The sequence below is a fragment of the Uranotaenia lowii genome, chromosome 3, assembly GCF_029784155.1.
Source record: "Uranotaenia lowii strain MFRU-FL chromosome 3, ASM2978415v1, whole genome shotgun sequence".
In the NCBI taxonomy this organism is placed as follows: domain Eukaryota; kingdom Metazoa; phylum Arthropoda; class Insecta; order Diptera; family Culicidae; genus Uranotaenia; species Uranotaenia lowii.
The window spans coordinates 295,768,456-295,790,098 of NC_073693.1; the positions used below are offsets into that span (position 1 = coordinate 295,768,456).

At 36.8% G+C, this 21,643-nt stretch overlaps 2 protein-coding genes across 2 annotated transcripts; both read left to right on the forward strand.

Moving 5' to 3' along the window:
- The first annotated feature begins 17,808 nt into the window (after positions 1–17,808).
- On the forward strand, positions 17,809–18,838 carry LOC129753615 (uncharacterized). The gene is made up of 2 exons (XM_055749450.1): positions 17,809–17,925; positions 17,984–18,838. The coding sequence occupies exons 1-2, from the start codon at positions 17,809–17,811 to the stop codon at positions 18,836–18,838; spliced, it is 972 nt and encodes a 323-aa protein (XP_055605425.1).
- Positions 18,839–18,841: 3 nt separating this feature from the next.
- On the forward strand, positions 18,842–20,197 carry LOC129753616 (uncharacterized). The gene has a single exon (XM_055749451.1). The coding sequence runs from the start codon at positions 18,842–18,844 to the stop codon at positions 20,195–20,197; it is 1,356 nt and encodes a 451-aa protein (XP_055605426.1).
- Positions 20,198–21,643: the final 1,446 nt, after the last annotated feature.

The window sequence follows — 21,643 nt, forward strand, 5'->3', positions numbered from 1 at the left end:
TGTTTCAGAGTATAAGACAAAAATTTGCTCAAAATTTTTTGAAACCCCTGCAATTGTGGCAACTTCACAGTGGAGTTGTTATGATAAATTAAAGGATTATCATGATAAAGATGATAGATCAGCATCTTATTAAGTTGAAAATTAGGCCAAATCTATTGCGGTAAAAGTTCTGAGCTTTTTATTCCATTAAACCTACTGTAATTATCCGAATCCTTTTCACGAATTGAATATATGTAGGAAAAATACCGGTTTTACTGGTTTTATCGGTTTTCTCAATTACGAACACCGAAATACCGGATTATAAAATGCCGGTAAAAATGACCACCCTACCTTTGCATCCTAGTAAAAAACTGTTTTGGAGTGTGGGTGAATTTTTTTTCAATTGTTTTCTCGAAATTATTATCTATTTGATGAACATTGTTAAACTGCAATAGGTAAAACCCTAGATTATTACCACATGTAGTGATAGTTTTTGTTTGAATGATTTCCGATACATCTTTCTCAGCAATTTTATAGTATTCTCATGTCAGATCTTTTAATGACTGGATGAGTTCCACTTAGAACTCTTAAAATAACAAATATTGTATTGTAATACCATTAAGCATATTTTGTTCCTAGATGCTAGAAAATTCATTCATGTTTAGGTGTTCAACTTATTCACCTATTCTTCGCCTTGAATGTATTACACTGGATTCTTTTTTTAAACGATTGTTGTGTACGTGCAAAAAAAAAGAAATCGTTTAAAAAAAATTCAAAACAACTGGGCAAAATTCATCGCTCATTTTGAGTAAAGTGGCCATCTTGGACTGTAAATCGATCATTTCCAACCAGGTAGACCATTCTGAGGTGATTTGAGTGAAATCGGGAAGCTAAAAGATTTGTTTTGATTGCCTTGTTTTGGGTTTTAGTTTTGGGTTGTTCCGGAACTTCCGCAGAGTGTCTAAGTGGCCAAGTAACGTCCGTATCAATTAACCACCCAAGAGTGGTTTGGACAAAAAGTGGAAATGTCTAGAACCTCTGAATATAATCGTTTAAATAAAATAAAATAAAATAAAATAAAATCGTTTAAAGAAAATCGTTTTAAATAAAACCGTGTAAAATAAGATCGTTTAAAAAAAGAATCCAGTGTATATGATTATTTGAAACTCCTCCATTCTTTCATTGGGGATATAGAAAGGGAGTAGGGAGGCTCCCATACCAAACTTCACATGGAAAAGGATAAGAACACGATAGAGAGGGGCCTTAGAACTATGTATTTGGTTGGCATAAATTGAGCATTAATCAAACGAATGGAATCAAATTTTGCATGTAACGATATTTGGGTAAGAGGTACGACTTTGGGTTCCCTGCCCCCTTCCGCCATGCAGGGAAAGTGGGGAGGGAAGAAGGGGGTTCTATATAATTTTGTTGTATCGCCTTTGAACTTTTTGACCAATGGACCCAAATTGATTGTTAAAGGGTTTGGGGTACGAGAAAATGGGTTTGAATATTAGAAACGCCAACCTTCTTCTAGTAGTGGTGGATGGGTAAGGAAACAAGGAGGTGGTGTCTTAAACAGCTTTTTGGCATAAATCGAGCACTTATCAATAAAATGTGACCATCTTTCTTCAGTTTGATGTAAAAATAGAGCCAAGATTTATTTTTCATATTTTATTCGACGTAAATTGAAAATTCATCAAACAAATGGAACCAAATGTGGCATGTGACGTTATTTTGATACAAACGAACGAGGTTTTTATGAAAGTGAGCCTCCCCACTTTGGAATGAGAAGAGGGTGGAGAATCCATACGAATAAAACTTGCATTATAGCACAATTAATAAGCTCATGAAACTTACAAAAACAAGGCAAAAAATTCAGATCTTGAAAAACAAATTTAAAGATAAAGTTTTACTTGATAAGCTGAAATCAACTTTAATTTAAAATTATACCAATAAAAGTTAAACAATTTTTACAAGTTTCATTTAATTTAAGAAGGTGAAGCAAAGCACACCGGGTCAGCTAGTTTCTGATTATTATCGAAAACTCTTGCACCAAAGCCTGTCATATTTAAATACTTTTCAAACGATTTAGATTTTTTGTTATGATATGGTTATAACTTTTTTTTTATAAAATACTTAGCTTCTTCTTATATTAGCAACAGATGAAGCTTGAAAATTGGCATACCCTTAAATTAAAAATCAACTTCATTCCAAGCTTATTTGGATTTTCTGGATAAATCAAGTAATACACAAAAATGTCTTCTTCTGTACAAATTCACATACCAAATTAATACACGTTGCGCTGAATCAGGAATCAACCAAACCACCTCCAATCTTACACTGATGCTCAATGACCCAAAAGGCTTCTTAAAACTTATGAGAGCCAAGTCTGTTAAAATACAAAGTTGAACTCTTCATTGGGTAGGAGACTTTTTGGCTTTCAACAGTGCTCAGGACCGCTGTCTGCCATATTTGGTCCCCTAAGCGTTACTAACGGTACAATCCAGCTAACATGAAATCGTAATAGAAATGATAATCAAAATCGAATATTAAGACATTTTTAAAATCCTTCGTTAACAAGTCGGTATTGAGTAATTCTCTATCATTCATTTACGACATGTTTTGCCCAAAAAAAGTTGAATCGGATAGCAGTTTAGTCTATTCGACAATGTTTCTCCAAATAGTTGAGAATATTCGACATTTACGATTTGAGTGAACTGATTTACGATAAATGGGCGATCTTTCCTTCTTTCTTCCTTTGACCAGTTCGTGAACAGAAAATCTTAGATATAGAGCTATTGCGCAAATCAAATCAACTGATGAGTTGGCATCGTGATAAGATACCGGATAGCCAATTCAGAGGACTGGAGTTCAAATCTTGGTCGGTGGAAATTTTTTTTCGTTTTACTCAAATTTCTTAAAATCGTATATTTAGCTTTTTGTGGGGAAATCAAATCGTTTAAATCTTGTCATTGTAGATATATCGTCTTCACTTTTGTTAGTGAAAAAATTTTTTTAGTTTAAAATTTTTTTAGTTTAAAATTTTTAAACTGTAGAAAAAGAAACGTGTGGATGGGAGTTATACTTAACGAAGAGGACAATTGATATTAGTTCCAGTGAATAGGTTTGATTATAATATCATTATCGATATTCTTTAAATTTTTATAAAAAAAAACTGTATTTAAGGTCTAGTCCCGATCAACTCCTCAAATTTAAAGTAAATTGGATAGCACTGCACTCTTCGAAACGGCAGCGGAGGTTCCCGATAAGACACATTGCTTGAATGGAAACCAACAGGTACCTGCGCTGCCGCAACCTGCCGCGCGCATGTAGGAAGGAAGACCCAAACCGAGCCGCAGCATTCGCGAAAACCGCCTCGGTGCCGGTTTAAACCTTCTACATACACGCTGATACTGCTGCTGTTATCGGACAGCCTCAATCGACAGCCTGCCCCTGTGTCGTCTGCGCATATCGGTGCGATGGAATTCAGCTTCCCCGGATGAGTTCGGAAGATGCAGAGAGTTCGGGGGAGCAGCTTGGAGGCACCCCAACGCGCGTATCGCGTATAGGTTGGGAGATTTCTGCACACATGCTGCCGTCAGCCAGCATGAGTAGTGGCTTAAATGAAAGCGAAAAGTTTCGCAAAATAAACGAGCGCGAGCGCGAGTTAAAGATAAAATTAAAAAAAAAACCTACAAACTATGTTGTGGAAGGCTGATGTTGCCGGGGAGCTTTTAAGAGATGCAGACGCGTAAAGTAGCTACTCTACACACAAACAAACAGATGAACCATACACATGAGGGGCTGGCTGGATGAAACGAGGTTCCTTTTATGGAAACCTGTCTCGGTGCTGGGACAGGAAATTTTCGGCCTTTCTAAGCACGCCGCCGTCCACCAAGCCGACTACACAGCCAAATCGACTGACTCGATAAGTCAGCGATACATCGAAGCTGCACCGTGGACCAACCTCGAAGGAGGAACACCCCGGCGAAGTCGAAGTCGAAGTCTGAGTCGGAGAATGTCCACCGGTCCCCGAGCCAAGAGCAGCCGGTTTGCTTTTTTCGGGGAAGCAAGATTTCGTTCGTTGGAAAGTAAAAGTGATCAGCCGAACGACGAAATGAAAAAAAAGGCAAAAGAAAAAACGATACAATAAAACGCGGGGAGGAACTCGCATAAACAAAAACACGTTAACTCGAGGCTATTGCCGAGCTGAGGCTTAATTCACACTGGCTGTTGGAAGTGCGAGGAGCGGGAGACAAGCCGAAATTATGTCAGTAACTACAAGAGCCGGTTTATTTTGGGAATGTTACTACTTTCGGTGAAAGAACACTGACCGACCACCTTCAGACGGACACGATTGCGGCGGCAGCAACGAGCGAGCATGATTGATCGTCATGATAGATTTATGAAAGCATTTTACCTATTACAATAACGATTTTGGGTGAGCGATGATGAAACAGGGGGAACGCAATTTGAATTCTTATACCGCTTCGAATTATGGTTGTTGGGGTCTCAGGAGAATGCTTTCTTATTTTTCGTTAGAATTTTTAATCATAAATTAAGCCATGAGAAACATTTAGAGCAGTAGAACTTCCAGAGGGGCAGTGACTGCAACTTTGAAATTGGCAGGGCATTGGAAGGACTCAGAGGGGCGAAAAGGTCATTTGAAATTTAACAAATCATATGTGGTATTGAAAAGACAACAGAAACATTGCGTGCCCAACAACAAATTGGCATTGCAGAATCATTGTGACAGATTTTTCAACGATTGATCAGGTTTTGTTAGATTGTTGTGGGTTTTACTATTTAAAAAACATTCATTTTGAATGACAATCTTAAAAATCCTTAAAATGTTTTGTCTTAATAAATTGTTGAACAAAACAGGCTTACAAAAAGAACGTGTTTTAAGAAGGCTTCGCAGACCTCATGATATTTTTTGTACCGCTGAAGCAAATGGGTCGAATTTCCTAAAAAAAAGAAAAATAATGAAATTATATTCGAAGCAATAAGTTTGCTTACATTTACATGACTTTTTGCTTCGAAATTCGGCAGCTCTAGTAATGAGCAGACCAAACAGTGAAATGTCACGGAAAGCATTTCCTTACTACAGCAAACATCTTTATAACGCAGTCCCCAGAACACTCAGAGATGAACAAAATCTTCAAAAATTTAAAACGATGCTTAAACGTCACATCAGAAATAAAATAGAATCTTATTTTATTTAAAATCTGACATAGGAACACCCGATGGTTATCAACCGTGAACCATAGTTCATAAGAGCTTCCTTAACAGAGATTTATCTCGCTGGAAGCACAGTCAACTTCTACCTCCCATCATTCGAGCGCGAAAATAATGATCGCTACCATTTCACCACATCCGTTTAACCACAACATTTTATTTTGCTTATCTCATTTCCGCCACCACCGCCTCCAACCACACCGCCATCAAGCACCGCCTCCGAAACCAGCGCCAAATATTGAATGTTTACCATGTCATTTACCAAACACAAATGATACAAAAAATTAAATGCTATAAAATGGAACGAATGAACAAACCTTATTGTAAACAAGTTGAAAAAATTTAAAAAAAAAAAAATAGTGATGAGGAGGTTTTGCGCCCACTGGAGAAAGAGCACTGAAAAAGTTCCACTCCCGTGGGCTTTTCCCTGCTCACAAATTAAAAAAAAAATGACTTTCAATGTCTTTTGAGAGGATCGAAGCAACCTATAGGTCTGTCAAGACGTGAAAAGTTATTGCTTTCTGGGATAATTATTGAAGTTGGCCAAAAACATGGATTTTTTTTACGTTTTAGTGGAGTTGATTTCTGTTAAGGGGAATGCAGTCGAATTTGTTGTGATGAGGCCGAGGTGCTTTGTGTGACCCAAGTTTCCAGCGTTTTGGCTTTAGGGAGATATACCCAATCAGGTCCCTAGACTTGTGGACTATTTGTGCTGAAAAAGAAAGAGAAATGATCTACGGATATCACATTTCTTGGAGGCGGATTCAAAATGAAGTACATTTTTTCTACTCTTCCTTATATTGTATTTTAGGATGGTATTTAAAAATTTGAAATAAAATTTGCTAGATGTTTCAGATCGAATTACCACATTTCCGCAAGCTTGGATTAACTCACTTTATTGGAAAATCGGACAAAAAATTCAATCTGAGTTATTGTAATTTTTGCACCTAAAAACAATTTTTTTCAAATAAATTAATTCAAAATAATTATAGGACAGAAACACTAGTTATTGAACAGGTACCAGATATTGAACACTCGTAACGCATTAACCAATTTAAACAATAATACGCAGTAGAAAAATTAATTAAAAATTGTTCTGCCTCTGTTGAAGCATTTTCTACCTATGTTCAAATTTTTATCCAGAATTTCGGACTCTTAAAGCAATAATCCCCGGAACTAGAGTATGTTAACAAATTGTGGCTTGACTTTTCGACTGGATGAAGAAAACAGCCTTTTTTGATTGGGAGAAAAATGGATTAAAGACAAATAAACGTCTTAGATAATAATATGAGTGTTTTAACTTAAGTCTTTTTGAATGATTTCTGGAAGAGTGGCAGTCTTTATTATCCCTATTTTCTAAAAATTGAACGAATTAAAGTGTTCAATCATTGGATCACAAAAAACGCCAATGTTTCAATTATTGAACGTTCAATCTTGCTGTACTAGTTTCGTAAAAAAAATGCATGTACCGGTTATTGAAAAAACATCGGTTGGTGTTTGGAAATACAAATAAACTTTTTCTTGGTTGCTAGCTCAACCGAAATCGCCCCTTCAAAGCATACTATCAATCGAAATACCCCTAAATATATACTATGACATTCAATGATTACGTGTTCAATAATTAGATCATTGCCTGTTCAATATTTGAAACATTGTGTTCAATCGTTGGGATAAAAGTAATTTTGAATAAAAAGGCTTAAATGATAGTTTCAAAACATATTATCGATTCGAAGCTGAGAAACATGCTTAAGTTACACAATAAAAAAATTTTCCCAAAAAAACCTTTCGTTTTTTTTTATTGGCCACAAATGCGTTGAATCCCTAAGATGGTGTTCAACAGGGCCGTAGGAAGAACCGGCTCATGGGGGGGGAGGGGGGGGGGGGTTTGATGACATTTTTGTTCCTATCACATTTTTCCTTGAACAATGCATACACAAGTGAAAAAATGTATGTGGATTAAGAAATAATTATTCGGGTTGAAGTTAATCTATATTTAAAGTTATTTATTCTTGAAATAAGTGATATGAGTTGCCAATTTTTTTCATGAAGCAATCGGTTGAAAACTCGAATTTTACGAATCAATTTTGCGTGTGGCAATTTCGTGGACACCCTTAAGAAACGAGTATAATCGAAACGATATAAAGTGTTTTGAACGCTTCATTTAGAAAGAAAAACATTTTTTACTCACTAAAATGAGCAAGCTAATTTTTTTATTGAACCACAGGCACTACCATTTTAAGCATGGATGAAAAAGTATTAAATATTCAAAAATAAAAGTAAAGAATTAGGTTAACGGTTCAATTAAGGTTTATTTTCTACTCTTGTAAACTCGAATGAAATTTAGAAGTTTAGTTAAACCTTTGATCCATAGAAGACAAATGTTGTTTTCGCGATATTGACGTTACTTTTCGTCGGATCGTGTTGAAAGTTTGCACATGAGTGTTTTAAAAGACGAGCAACTGATTTAAGGTGTCAAATTTTGTGTAAGGGATCGGCCAAAGGGGTCGTCCATATTAACTGCTCGCTGTTTTTGCGATATTGACGTTATTATACATCGTATTCAGATGAAAATTGGTACACGATAGTTTTGAGTGAAGTGCAATCGATTTGAGGTATCAAATTCAGTGTAAGGGGCCGGCCAAATTCAGTGTAAGGGGGTCGTCCATATTAAATTTTCAGTATCTTAGTGATATCGACGTATTTATACATCGGATTGGGATGAAAATTTGCACATAGGAGTTATTAGGGACAAACAACTGATTTCACTTATCCAAACTAAAATCAGGGGTCGGCCAAAGGGGTCGTCCATATCAACTATTCACTGTTGATGCGATATTGTCGTTCTTATACATCGGATTCAGACGAAAATTGGTACACGAGAGTTTTGAGAGATGATTTGTAATGAGATGTAATGATTTTCAGGTATTAAATTCAGTGTAAGGGGCCGGCAAAGGGGGTCGTCCATATAAACCTTTCAATATTTTTGAAATATTGTCGTTATTTTACATCGGATTGGGATGAAAATTTGCACACGGTAGTTTTCAGAGGCGAGCAACCGATTTCAGATGTCAAATGTTTTGCCAGGGATCAACGAAAGGGGTCGTCCACATAAATTAATTTTTCACTGTTTTTTGCAATATTGACGTTATTATACAATGGATTGCTTTGAAAATTTGCACACGGGAGTTTTGAGGGAAGGGCAATCGATTTCAGTCATTAAAGATTGTATAAGAGCCCCCGAAAGGGGGTTAAATTTTTGGCAATAATTGTGTTGCTATGCAATGATCGATCTAAATTTATACACGTGGTTTTTTGGCACGGTCAAAGGATTTCTGATTTCAAATTTAGTAGCAGACGACAGACAAAGTGATTGTCCAATATTTTTGCAATTATTACTTAATAATGAATTCAGAAGTGCATCTGGAAAATGCTTGGCAATTGGCTTCATACAAACTGTTCATGACATATTTCAAGTTGAAAGCGAAACGGAGTTCGTATGGAATCAGCTAGTGTTAAATAAAATTTCCAGCTGAATTTTTAACCTGAAGATAAAAACCAAGTTCAAAAGTTATCGTTTTTTTTTAAATTCATAGTTTAAATCCTGTGATTCAAGTTCTCACAATGAAAATTTAAATTTTTTTGAAAGCAAAATCTTGGAAATGAATAAAGATCTTTTTTTTAAATTTGTGATTGTCACCAGGTTTGTGTTTCTAAGCTGACTTTGATTGAATTTAAAATATTAATTTTGAATCAAGAATCGAAGTTATGAAACTGCGATCTCCTTCAATTTGAAACGCCCCTAATGAAATTTAAACACTGATATTTAAATATTGATTATAAAACTTAAATTTAAGCTTAATCTGAATACAAACCATGGAATGAAAATCAAAGTCTGAATTTTGCATTTTGAACCCAAATTCAAAACCTAAATCTAAATTGCACCTAAGAAATCATAAGAATTTGAAACCATAAAGCGAAATTAGTATCAGCACCGTTTAACCAGAAATCTTTTATTAATTTCTATATGATTATCAAAAAGTTTTTTGCAATTGAACTTGTGAACCTAAATAAAATTGTGAATGATGAAATTGTTTCACATTTTTCAATTCTGGACTCATAATACTTTCTTATATTTCAACTCTGCGTCTCTGCATATAAACGGAGTACAAAAATTTTACATCCAAAACTCAAAAATGGTTTGAATTTTAAATATTTTTTTCATATTCCAAATTAAGAGTTTCAAATATGAAGACTTACTACAATTTTTTTCCGCAAGTAACTGGGCTGGGCAAATCCAGGCAATTTTATCCTAAAACCTTGTGAAATTAGGGTAGATTGTTTCAAAATTTTTCCAAAAATCCGGCCAATATGCATTCAAATTTCAGAACCATTCCACTAAAATCAAAAAGAAAAACACATGCAAAACTGTTTTAAATTTTTTCGACACATCAACACATCATATTTCCTTCCAAAAAATCGTTTTTGTTAATTTTTATAAAACTTGTTAAAAAGCATTATTTGGACGCAAGATACATATTCCCAAGAAGTTACTCTTGAAATATTACTTGAAATATAAGTTATCACCATTTCAATCTAAACCAGCCTAAATCATACGACAGCAGAAATCCAGTGACGCATCGGGATCAAGAGGCACATTTTTTGCTGACGCTTGCTGCGCGTATCCAGAGACACATTTTATGCTGACGCTATCGGCGCGTGGGAAAACCGTATCATTAGTAGTAAGAAAAATATGTATGTGATTGATATAAATAGAAATATAAATTGATTGATCAAGTTAGTTTTTGGTGGACCGTCAGATTGATAGTTGCTTTTTTAAAAAGTCTATCACAGCCGAAAACTCATAACTTATATATTATGTTACTCTTGAATATCTGTAGTTGTTCATAAAAATTTAATTTGAAATTTCAAATTTTATGATTTGCAAAAATTATTCTCTTGGAATTTTTGGACCTTCATGAGGGGGGGGGCTTAACCCCCCACCCCTCCCCATTCATACGGCCATGGTCTATACTAAAACCAAATGAGAGAAGCTAGGTTCACCAGTGATTTTTTAGCAAATTCAAAGATTTTTTCCACTAAAGGGCTCCTTAAATGAATACCTTAGCTTACCATTTCAAAGATTTAAGGATGTATTTTTTAAAGTTTCGGCTGTATACGAAAATCTGTTTATGTACAGAATTTAAAACTTTATAATCAAATAGTATAAACAATTCTTTTTTATTTTTATTATTCGTGCATTGATTAAGAAAAAATATCGTAGTAAAAAAATGGTTACCAAAACCATCCCCATGAGTCGGTTCTTCCTACGGCCTTGGAAGAGACAAAGTGTTTTTTTTTTTCAAGAAACCTTCGAAAATAAATGAAATTTTCAAAAGTTTAAGTAATAGATTAAAATATTGTGATTCAAATCTGATTCTTGTAAACTCATTTCAAGTTTAAGATTTAAGGTTGAAATTTTGCTTTTGAAAAAACTGCAACTGTAATGTTAAACAATACACAAAAATATGGAATTCAATGCAATTTGTTTAAAGGATGATAACAAATGATAAAACTTACTCGAATTTTACATCAAATTTGTAGCTGAATTATGATTTCAAAATGACTTGATGAAGAATTTGATTATTTGAAATCAAACTAACAATCAAAATTATAAGTATTCCATCTCTTACAAGGTAAATTTCCCTTCGAAAAAATAATTTTGATAATGTTATTTCGATTGTGAAACTCATTAACAAGCTTAATCTGAATAATCATTTTGAATATTAATTCTAAATTTTCATTCTGCACCTGAGCTTAGAATTTGAATTTTAGAGTTGATTTCGAATTTAAATGCGATTTCTGAAATATAAAAAAACTATTCCTGAATTTTGATTCCAAATCAGCATTTCCATGATAAGCCAATAATTGAAATTTGTATTATATTCTCTACAAGGAACCTATAATTTTATTTCTAATGTTTTGGATATCAATCAAAATTTTTTATTTTTATTATAACTTCTATACGACTTGCAAATTTAAAATTAAATGCGAATATAAAAAAATATATGAATATGATTCAATTTCAGTTTTCAATTCTGGATCGCAAGTTTGAAGGTTTATGATGTTTGGATTTTGTAAAAGAAACCATTTTCAACTTTTTTAAAAATTGGATTTTTAAGGAAACTTCGATTAAAAGTTAAGGTGGTTTTTAATTTTATTTGTATTTAAAAATTTGGAAAATTATCATCTAAATATTAACGCATATGAGTTTCGAAAATCACATATCCAATTTTGAATGAAATGCAAAACCAAATTTGATCGATTACAAAACAGCTTTTGATTTCAATTTTGAATGATGATTCGAACCGAAAATCAAAAATCCGAAATGTGATAACTGAAATTCAATTAAGATTTTGATAAAATGGAACTAGAACCTCTGGAATGAGTCAGGGCCGGATTAAGGCATCGGGGGGCCCGGGGCAATTTTTCTCGGGGGGGCTCCTATAATTCGATTTTTTTTCAAATGCAACTTAGAAAATACAAAACCTTTTAAACGTGTAAAAAAACTGGAGGTGAGTACAGTATACTATCTTCAAATAGCCATGTTTTGTCTTCAAATCTTCATCTTCATCTTCAAATAAAAATTGGTAATCAATCAATTGCAAACATTGTGGAAGAGTTTAGAAATTTCTTAGAAATGAAAACTTTAAGCTGTAAAATGCAAGATTTGATTCTCATTTTTTTAAACCCTTATCACCAACTAAAATTGTCTAATTTAAAAAAATTACCGAATAGATATTTTAAGTGATTTTCATATCACCATTGATCGTTTGGTTTGTGCTTATTCGAGAAATATTAACCTAGTGACAATTAGGAAGTATCATGAAGATATAAAACATAGAAAACAAAATTTAAAAAAAAAAACAAAATAATTAAATCTCTATTTCATAAATATACAGATTTAAGAGTTAAAGAATTCAAAACTTTAAATCACGTTATATTCGAAACCAATATTCAGTGTCTCAAATCTAAATCATAATTTCAAATCAAGTTTGGAGAAACAAAATATGAATAAATTTAAAAAAAAGATACAAAGTTACAACCAGAGCAAAAGCAGAAATTGCACCAAAGGTGAATTTCAATTCTAAGTCCTTGAAACAAAAAAAAATCTTTTCATGAGAAGTTTTTGAATATGATTCTCATCAGATAATTTTTTTTTTATCAAATTGTTATTTTAAATGTGACGAAAGTTTCATTTGATGCCCTCAAAGCCAAAGGGGTATTAGTGCAAAAATGATCTGTTAAAAAAAATGAGAATAAAGATTAAATGTTTAAAACACAGAATCAGTTATTATTGAAAAAAAATCAGATAAGGAAACCAAATGAGATTAGCACCTAAAACAAAGATCCTGAATTTTCAAAATTCAGAAAAATGATGAAACTAAACTTCAGTAACTGAAGAAACAACACAAGACATGAACATTCCAATGAATTGATACTGAAAAAAAGATAAGTGTAAGATCATAGAAATATTCAAATTAAGAAAATCACTCAATGATACTAGCAACTCAACTATAAGATCGTTTTTATGATAATTTGAGAATGATCATTTGGAAAATGATATACTGGTTTCAGGATATTCATTTCAGTAGATGCTTCAGTAGATGATAAAATTTTGATTAAATCAGTTGAAAATGTTCCAATACAAATTGCAAGTCTAACACAGAAATTGGGATGGAAATTCAATAAAGAAACCCTGTACTGTCGATTGGTCCAATTTAAGCAACTACAGTTTTTTTTTATAATAATTGCATATTACTTTCAAAAATAGGGAAGGAAAAGGGTTTTGAATTTATAAACCAATGAAAATTTCAATAATGATGATTGAAAGGTGAAAAATTATTATAATACGCGGTATTAACCCGGATACTGTCCGGGTGAAATTTTGAAATGTTTATCATAAAGTGAAATTAGCTGCTGTTTAAGTGCAGTAAGCTATAACTTGGAATCTTAACGTAGCAACAAACATTATTATTGTTGTGCAAGACGTTTGAATGTATTGAAAATGAGGAGATGTTTTTTTCTTTTTTTTACCTGTTCTGTACAGAATATCGTAACTGATATGTTTCGATAAAAAATGAAAATTTAAGGTGTTTTGCCTCATGTTCTTCTTATTTTTTTTTTCGAACTCGGTTTTGTCCAGAAGATTTTGATATTTTTAGCTCGTCAAATGTGGGAGAGCTCCTTCACTGCTTACTTCAAGGGCCCCCCCTTGACTTTTTTAAGACATAAACTCTAATCTACATATTATTTCACAGGGGGCTTTTTAGTTTTTCAAGTTTTCATTCAGATTTTCTAGTTTTGATTTCTTTTCATGAATTTGTAGTAGTATGATTAAAGTAATGTTAAAACTTTTTTTCCCTCGGGGGCCCCCCTAAGCCGGGGGCCCGGGGCAAATGCCCCTTTTGCCCCCCCTTTAATCCGGCCTCGGAATGAGTATAATCTTATTTAAAATTTTATTTTAAGAAAAAAAATTCTATCAACCAGCAAGAACATTTTGAAAAACCTTAGCAGAATTCAGAACCGGGGATTAGTTTTCGAGATTTTGGCATTGTCTCTAAGTTAAGATTGTTACAAAGGAATAACCTTACTCAATGATCAAAATTTGATCAAAAATTTAATATTTTGAGTGTGCGCTTATTTTTTTGGACCCTCATGGGGGAGGTTTAACCCTCAAACCCCCGTTCCTACGGCCATGATTTGTTAACTCCTCAGTGAATATTTTAATCAACATTTTCTCGAGTGGAAAATTATTGATTCGAAGATCGTATCAAAGGATATCTAATTAAGTTTATGTAGGAATAAAAAGAAGATCAATTGATTTTTTACACACTTAAAAAAAAAATTCTATCACTCTGATTTAAATCAATAAGATCGAATTGAAGGAGAAATGAAAGTATGTTCTTCCACTCTTTAAAAGTTTCCCCTTTTCTGTTAGATATTAAAGTTGTTTTTGTTGGCCAATCACACTAGTTTACAGCATTTTTTATCTAAGTAAACTGAAGATAACGTTCGATGTGAAATCGTGCGCTGAGTCATCTCAGTAGAAACAGTTTTCAAGTTACGCTTTATTTATGAAACTTTGAAAAAAAAAATAAATAAATAAAAAAAACACTTTTACTTAGATTCTCCTATCTCGGACTGTTTTATAATTATTTGAAATTTTTTTTTTGCATAATGAAGGTGAATAAATTTACTATCGATCGCTTTGGGTACGATCAACAGTGAATTTCTGATTGAAAATATGATTTAATATATAATGATATGATATAATGATATGATATAATGATATAAAACGAATTTTTAAGAGTAAATTTCGTTTCATCGACAATTTTAGCCTCGATGGTGACATTAAGACCAAAATTATGTTTAGATGATCAATAGCAAATCTTTTCACCTTCAATTTGCCAAAAAGATATTAAAAAATATTGTTGCGACGTTACGCCCAACCGTTACCGCAGCTGAGAACAGCATCGAACAGAGTGAGAGGGTCTATAATAAGAAATGTCATGATAGAGAAAGATAGTAAAGAGAAAGTAGAAAGAGTGAAGATAGCAAAGCAAAGATAAGTAGGAGGAGTTAGTTTTGGAGTAAAAAGTTTGAAGTAGCTAGCAACGTGGTTGTGCGTAAAATTGTAGTTCTTTTAGAAACCGTAGATATTTTCCGTTCGCTAATCCAAGTGCACCGGCTCGTGTGGTTATAGTTCAGATTGCACCAAACTGTAAGTCCCGCAAACCATAATTTAGAACATAATCGGTAAAAATTAGTTCTCAATTCTTAGGTAAGCGTGCTTCTTGAACCGGTCAGCACTGTAGATTAAACTGGAAAACGCAAAACTACTAGTTTCCGAATCCGATTGGTATTTCCCAGTAGGTGATATTCTGACCATTACGGATAATACCGTGAGTAGTTAGAAACTAGCACCCAAGTCCATCTTATTGATTTCCCCTAAATTGAATTTATAGGTTATAAGGTAGAAGTTGGAAGGGGATTTGTAAGAAAAAGTTGTTCGCTTACAAACAAGAAAACGTTACTAAAAATGTAAGTAATAATAAGTTTATTGTTTTGAACATTTCGAGTAATTTCCTATGATAATTGCAGCTTAAAAGCGTCAATAAATTTTGATCGACTCGTAAGAAGTGGTGTTTGTTTTCCGTAGCGACAACAAACTTTTAAGATTTTTAATCGGATCGGAGCATCCGCGATCAAAATGGCCACAAATTACACCATGGACGACCAGGATAAAACCATGGAAGAAACACAGTTCAACTGTATGGAGTGTTCGAAGCCGGATGACCACCAAACAATGGTAGCCTGTAATACATGTCACGGCTGGTGGCATTTCTCCTGTGTGGGTGTCGATTCGTCGGTTAAGGATCGCCCGTGGTCGTGCCAAGCCTGTCGGCTAAAATCGCAAAACCGGTCTTCATCGCAGTCCGGTAAATCCGGCAAATCGACAGCTAGCCAGATCAATCTGAAAATGCGAAAGCTGGAAGAAGAGCAGGCGTTAAATTTAAACATCCTAGCTGAAAAGGAGAAGGTCCATAAGGATTTCAGCGGCAGTAGCTGGTGAAGAAGAGGACGGAAGTGTACGAAGCTATCATAGTTCCCGAAACGTAGTTCAGCAGTGGTTGAAAGATCATCCGAGTACGCAGATGCAAGCAGAAGTGGCAGGAAGTGCCCCAGTTACATCTGGAAATGAGGTAGCGGTCAATCAACGCACAGTGAACGAAACAACGGCGACTTTGTTGAGCGATTTACACACCTCCTCCCAGGATGCTCCAAAGTCTTTGCCAACAGAAACTCCAGTTCGAGCTTACACGGGAACTGTTCCAAGGAACGTATCAGCCCAGCCGCCTGTCGCCTTGTACCCTGCTGTCCGACCAACGCCGGTGAATACGTCGAGCAATCCGTCGATGAGTATGTGTGCTCCGTTTGTTGGGCACTACCAAGCTGCAATTGTTAACACAAATCCGATGTCTACAATGTATCCGACATCATTCGGTCCACGAATGTCTTCTACAGTACAGTAACCAATAACATCCGGAAAAGGTTTGAGTCAACCTACACTATCGTGGATGACTAAGCATCGGCATGATCAGTGTCATCAAGTACCTCTACTCTCATCCTCAGGTGCTGGAAGCACAAATCGAAACGACCAACCTCGGCAGTATCCAGTCAGCAGTGTACCGAACAGCAACCCTTATCGGCCATCAACATCCGAGCAATACAACCAACCAATGTACCCCCTGCTTTCTAAATGGATCGATGGGCCGCGACCTGCTGGTGAGGCGGTTCCAGTAGTTGGTCCTTCTGCCAGAATTGATCATCAAATCGCAACTGGGCATGGAAGACCGGATGAAACAGCTAGGTCGTGGAACAGGTTCCAGCATCAGATCACCGCAAGGCAGACAGCTCATAAAGAATTGCCGATTTTCTCTGGCGAACCCGAAGAGTGGCCGCTATTCATCTGTAGCTACCGGAACTCGACGGAAATGTGTGACTATACCGACGCAGAGAATTTGTTGCGCCTACAAAGGTGCCTGCGGGGCAACGCATTGGAAGCGGTGAGGAGTAACCTGATGGAGCCGGCATCCGTTCCCGTGGTGATCTCTACGCTAGAGCAATTATTTGGAAATCCTCAACGTATAATTGCTGCTCTACTCCAGAAAGTGCGGACCGCACCTTCACCGAAAACAGATCGATTGGATTCACTGATCCAGTTCGGCGTGATGGTTCAGAATTTAGTAGGACACATGAAGTCAGCACAACTACACACGCATCTGGCGAATCCTACCCTGCTGCAGGAGCTGGTAGAGAAGTTGCCCGCGAATCTTCAACTCGATTGGGCACTGTTTTTAAACCGGGTAGACGAGCCAGATCTGGGCGTGTTTAATGATTATCTCTCCATCTTAGTTAAAGCCGCCAGTAAAGTTACTTTCACGAAGAATTTTCTAAGTAGACCTGCGAAGGCCGATAGAAAGGATCGAGATAAAGCTTTCGTAAATATTCATGCTCCAACCACAGAACCGAACTCGGAAAGAAAAGCTATTGTGTATGACCACCGTAACGACCCCAAACCTTGCTTCGTTTGTGGTAGTAGCTCACATAGAATCCGAGACTGTACTAAATTGAAATCCTTGGCAATTCATGCACGATGGCAAGTAGTCATTGACAACAAGTTGTGCCATCAATGCCTCATTCCTCACGGCAAATGGTCGTGTAGATCGAAAAGAAAATGCGATGTGAATAGATGCGGTAAAGACCATCACCCACTTCTCCATCCCGGACCGCCGGAAGAAACAGCTGTTGTAGCCATTCACCAACAACTCCAGACGCCAGTTCTATTCCGTATCATCCCTGTGGTTTTGTATAACGGAAATCTGAGTATCGAGACCCATGCATTCCTCGACGAGGGGTCATCTACGACATTATTGGTAGAATCCATTGCAAGCGAGTTAGGCGTCGATGGTGTTCATGCTCCGTTGTGTTTACTCTGGACGGGAGAATGATTACGAGAGGGTGCTGGGTATGACGTGGTTTCCGAAAACCGACGAGTTTGGCTACACAGTGGCACTTCGTGAAGACCTTATGCAGCTGATAACAGCCACTCACAAAGAGAAGCATCCTGAAATTTGTCATGAGCCTGTTCGACCCTTTGGGGTTCATGGCACACTTTCTTATTCAAGGTAAATTAATCCTTCAGACTTTGTGGCGAAAGGCCATTGCGTGGGATGAGGTTGTCCCAACTGATGTAGAAGTAGTCTGGGAAAGGTGGATAAAGGTTTTCAAGAACATCGGGCAAGTTAGAATACCCCGTTGCTATTTTCCGGACTATGATGTGGAGAGTTATCGTTCTATTCAGCTGCACGTATTTGTGGACGGCAGTGAAAATGCTTATTCCGCAGTTGCTTATTTTCGGATCATCGATCGCGACCAGGTTCGGTGCTCGCTCATAACCTCGAAGGCCAAGGTAGCCCCACTGAAGCCACTGTCTATTCCCCGCATCGAACTGCAAGCCGCAGTTATTGGAAGTCGGTTAATTCAAACAGTTGAAAGTCTACACACCATCCCAATAGCGAAGAAGTTTTTATGGACGGATTCCTGCACGGTCCTCTCCTGGATACAATCCGACGCTAGGAAGTTTCGTCAGTTTGTGGCATTCCGGATTGGAGAAATACTCGAACACACCAGGCCAGATCAGTGTCGCTGGATACCAACAAAACAGAATGTTGCTGATGAGGCGACGAAATGGTTGAATGGTCCTTCTTTGGATTGCAAAAGCCGATGGTTTAAGGGTCCAGATTTTTTATATTTACCAGAAGAGCAGTGGCCGAAACAATCCAAACACGTTGAAACGGTGGAAGAAATTCGTCCAATGCACCTCCATAAAGAAATTGTTTTTGAATCGACGATCGCCTTCGAAAACTTCTCCAAGTGGGAAAGATTACTGAGAACTATGTCGTACATGTTCCATTGGAGAAACATCGTGCGTCACCGGAACAAAACCGCCGAGGGATTAACCCAAGAAGACTGTCAGTGCGCAGAAAGAACGATCTAGAACATGGTCCAGCGTGAGACTTATCCCGACGAAATGATTGTACTGGGCGAAACTTTGATTCCGGAAAAGTCGTGCCGCAAAATTGAGAAAAACAGCCCTATTCGTAAACTGTCACCATTTCTCGACGAATGGGGAGTCCTCCGTATGCAAAGCCGAATTGAGTTGTCACCGTGTGTTCCCCATGACATGAAATACCCCATAATTTTGCCGAAAACTCATCGAGTGACCCAGCTTCTTGTTGACTGGTACCATCGGAAATACGCACATGGCAACAGCGAAACTATTGTGAACGAGATACGACAACGCTTTCACATTTCAAACTTAAGGGCAGTGGTACAGCGGGCTGCAAAGAATTGTAGTTGGTGCAAAGTGTATAAGGCGAAGCCCGAAACTCCAAGGTTGGCACCACTTCCGGAAGATCGACTCACCGCGGGTGGGAAACCCTTCGCAATAGTAGGCATAGACTACTTCGGTCCTTACCATATAAAGATCGGACGATCCAGAGTGAAACGATGGGTTGCACAGTTCACCTGTCTCGTAGTGAGAGCAGTGCACCTGGAAGCAGTAACATCCTTGTCCACCGAATCGTGCAAGCTAGCCATACGTCGATTTATCGCTCGGCGTGGTCCACCAGCAAAAATCTACATGGACAATGGAACAAATTTCCTCGGTGCAAGCCGAGAACTAGAAGTCCAGATCAAAGCCATCAACGAAGGACTTGCATCAATCTTCACGGACGCCGAAACGCAATGGTGTTTTATTCCTCCCGTCACACCTCACATGGGCGGAGCGTGGGAAAGGATGGTGCGTTCGGTCAAATCAGCCATGTCCACTTTCCACGAATCTCGAAGTCCAACAGACGAAGTATTTGAAACCGTACTCTGCGAAGTAGAGTCGATTGTAAATTCACGCCCACTTACTCACCTTCCCTTGGAAACCTCCGAGCAAGAATCTCTAACACCAAATCACTTCTTGTTGCTGAACTCAAACGGGACGAAGAAAATCGAAAAGGTGCCAACGGATGAACGTGAAGCTCTTCGCAGCAGATGGAACCAGTGTCAGCGGATGGCGGATCTGTTCTGGCAACGATGGGTGAAGGAGTACCTTCCTACCCTCACGCGTAGGACCAAGTGGCACGACGATGTTAAGCCGATTGCAGCAGGTGATCTTGTTTTCATCATCGACGACGGAATACGGAACCGATGGGTTCGTGGTCTTGTGTTGCAGACGAAACCAGGAAGAGATGGACGAGCAAGAAGTGCGTACGTGCAAACGAGTCAGGGCGTTCTTAAGAGACCCGTTGTAAAGCTAGCAGTTCTAGACGTGGTCAAGTCTAGTGAAGCCACGCCTCCTCAGTAGCTTTACGGGGCGGGGAATGTTGCGACGTTACGCCCAACCGTTACCGCAGCTGAGAACAGCATCGAACAGAGTGAGAGGGTCTATAATAAGAAATGTCATGATAGAGAAAGATAGTAAAGAGGAAGTAGAAAGAGTGAAGATAGCAAAGCAAAGATAAGTAGGAGGAGTTAGTTTTGGAGTAAAAAGTTTGAAGTAGCTAGCAACGTGGTTGTGCGTAAAATTGTAGTTCTTTTAGAAACCGTAGATATTTTCCGTTCGCTAATCCAAGTGCACCGGCTCGTGTGGTTATAGTTCAGATTGCACCAAACTGTAAGTCCCGCAAACCATAATTTAGAACATAATCGGTAAAAATTAGTTCTCAATTCTTAGGTAAGCGTGCTTCTTGAACCGGTCAGCACTGTAGATTAAACTGGAAAACGCAAAACTACTAGTTTCCGAATCCGATTGGTATTTCCCAGTAGGTGATATTCTGACCATTACGGATAATACCGTGAGTAGTTAGAAACTAGCACCCAAGTCCATCTTATTGATTTCCCCTAAATTGAATTTATAGGTTATAAGGTAGAAGTTGGAAGGGGATTTGTAAGAAAAAGTTGTTCGCTTACAAACAAGAAAACGTTACTAAAAATGTAAGTAATAATAAGTTTATTGTTTTGAACATTTCGAGTAATTTCCTATGATAATTGCAGCTTAAAAGCGTCAATAAATTTTGATCGACTCGTAAGAAGTGGCGTTTGTTTTCCGTAGCGACAACAAATATTGTTATGCGGTCCGAGATATTTGAATCTAAGCACAAGTACTGGTTTTATTTTTCCAAAATTTTATATTTTGAATTTTGTTTTTGGATTCAGCGCCCGATTGAACATTAAAAATATTGGTCGGTTCTTGAAGTTCAAGATTTGGTTTTAAATTGTGTGAACAAATGTTTTTGAAAATATCAATAAGTTCTATGGCCGCGCTTTTTTGAAGAATTTTTTTTAAGATATCGTGATTAAGCAAAATTTAGCGAATTTAATTGACGCTGTTTGATTAGCTTATCCGTCATCAAACTAGAATTTTTAAAATATGCAACTGTAGTCTTAAATTTGATTAAAGTTTAAATACTTTGAGTTCTTATTCCACATAATAAATTAAGTAATAATCGTCATTGAGAATTTAGGATCGAAGTGAGAAGTTGAATGCTCAAAAATTCGATGAGTACTACCAAGCTCCCCGTGATATTTCCTTACTACTCAACATTATTATCCTAGTATCACCGACTTGTTTTATTACTCGAAGCGTTATTCCAACGATGAAACCCGAACACCTTGTTATCTAATCCTGGAACGTTGCATGTTGCGTTTTCTCAAAACCACCCCTTGGGGGCAACGAAAAAGAAGTCAAACCTGCTAACGCTTTTTTTCGCTTCCAGGTAGATAAATTTATTACACACATGATAGCAACCCC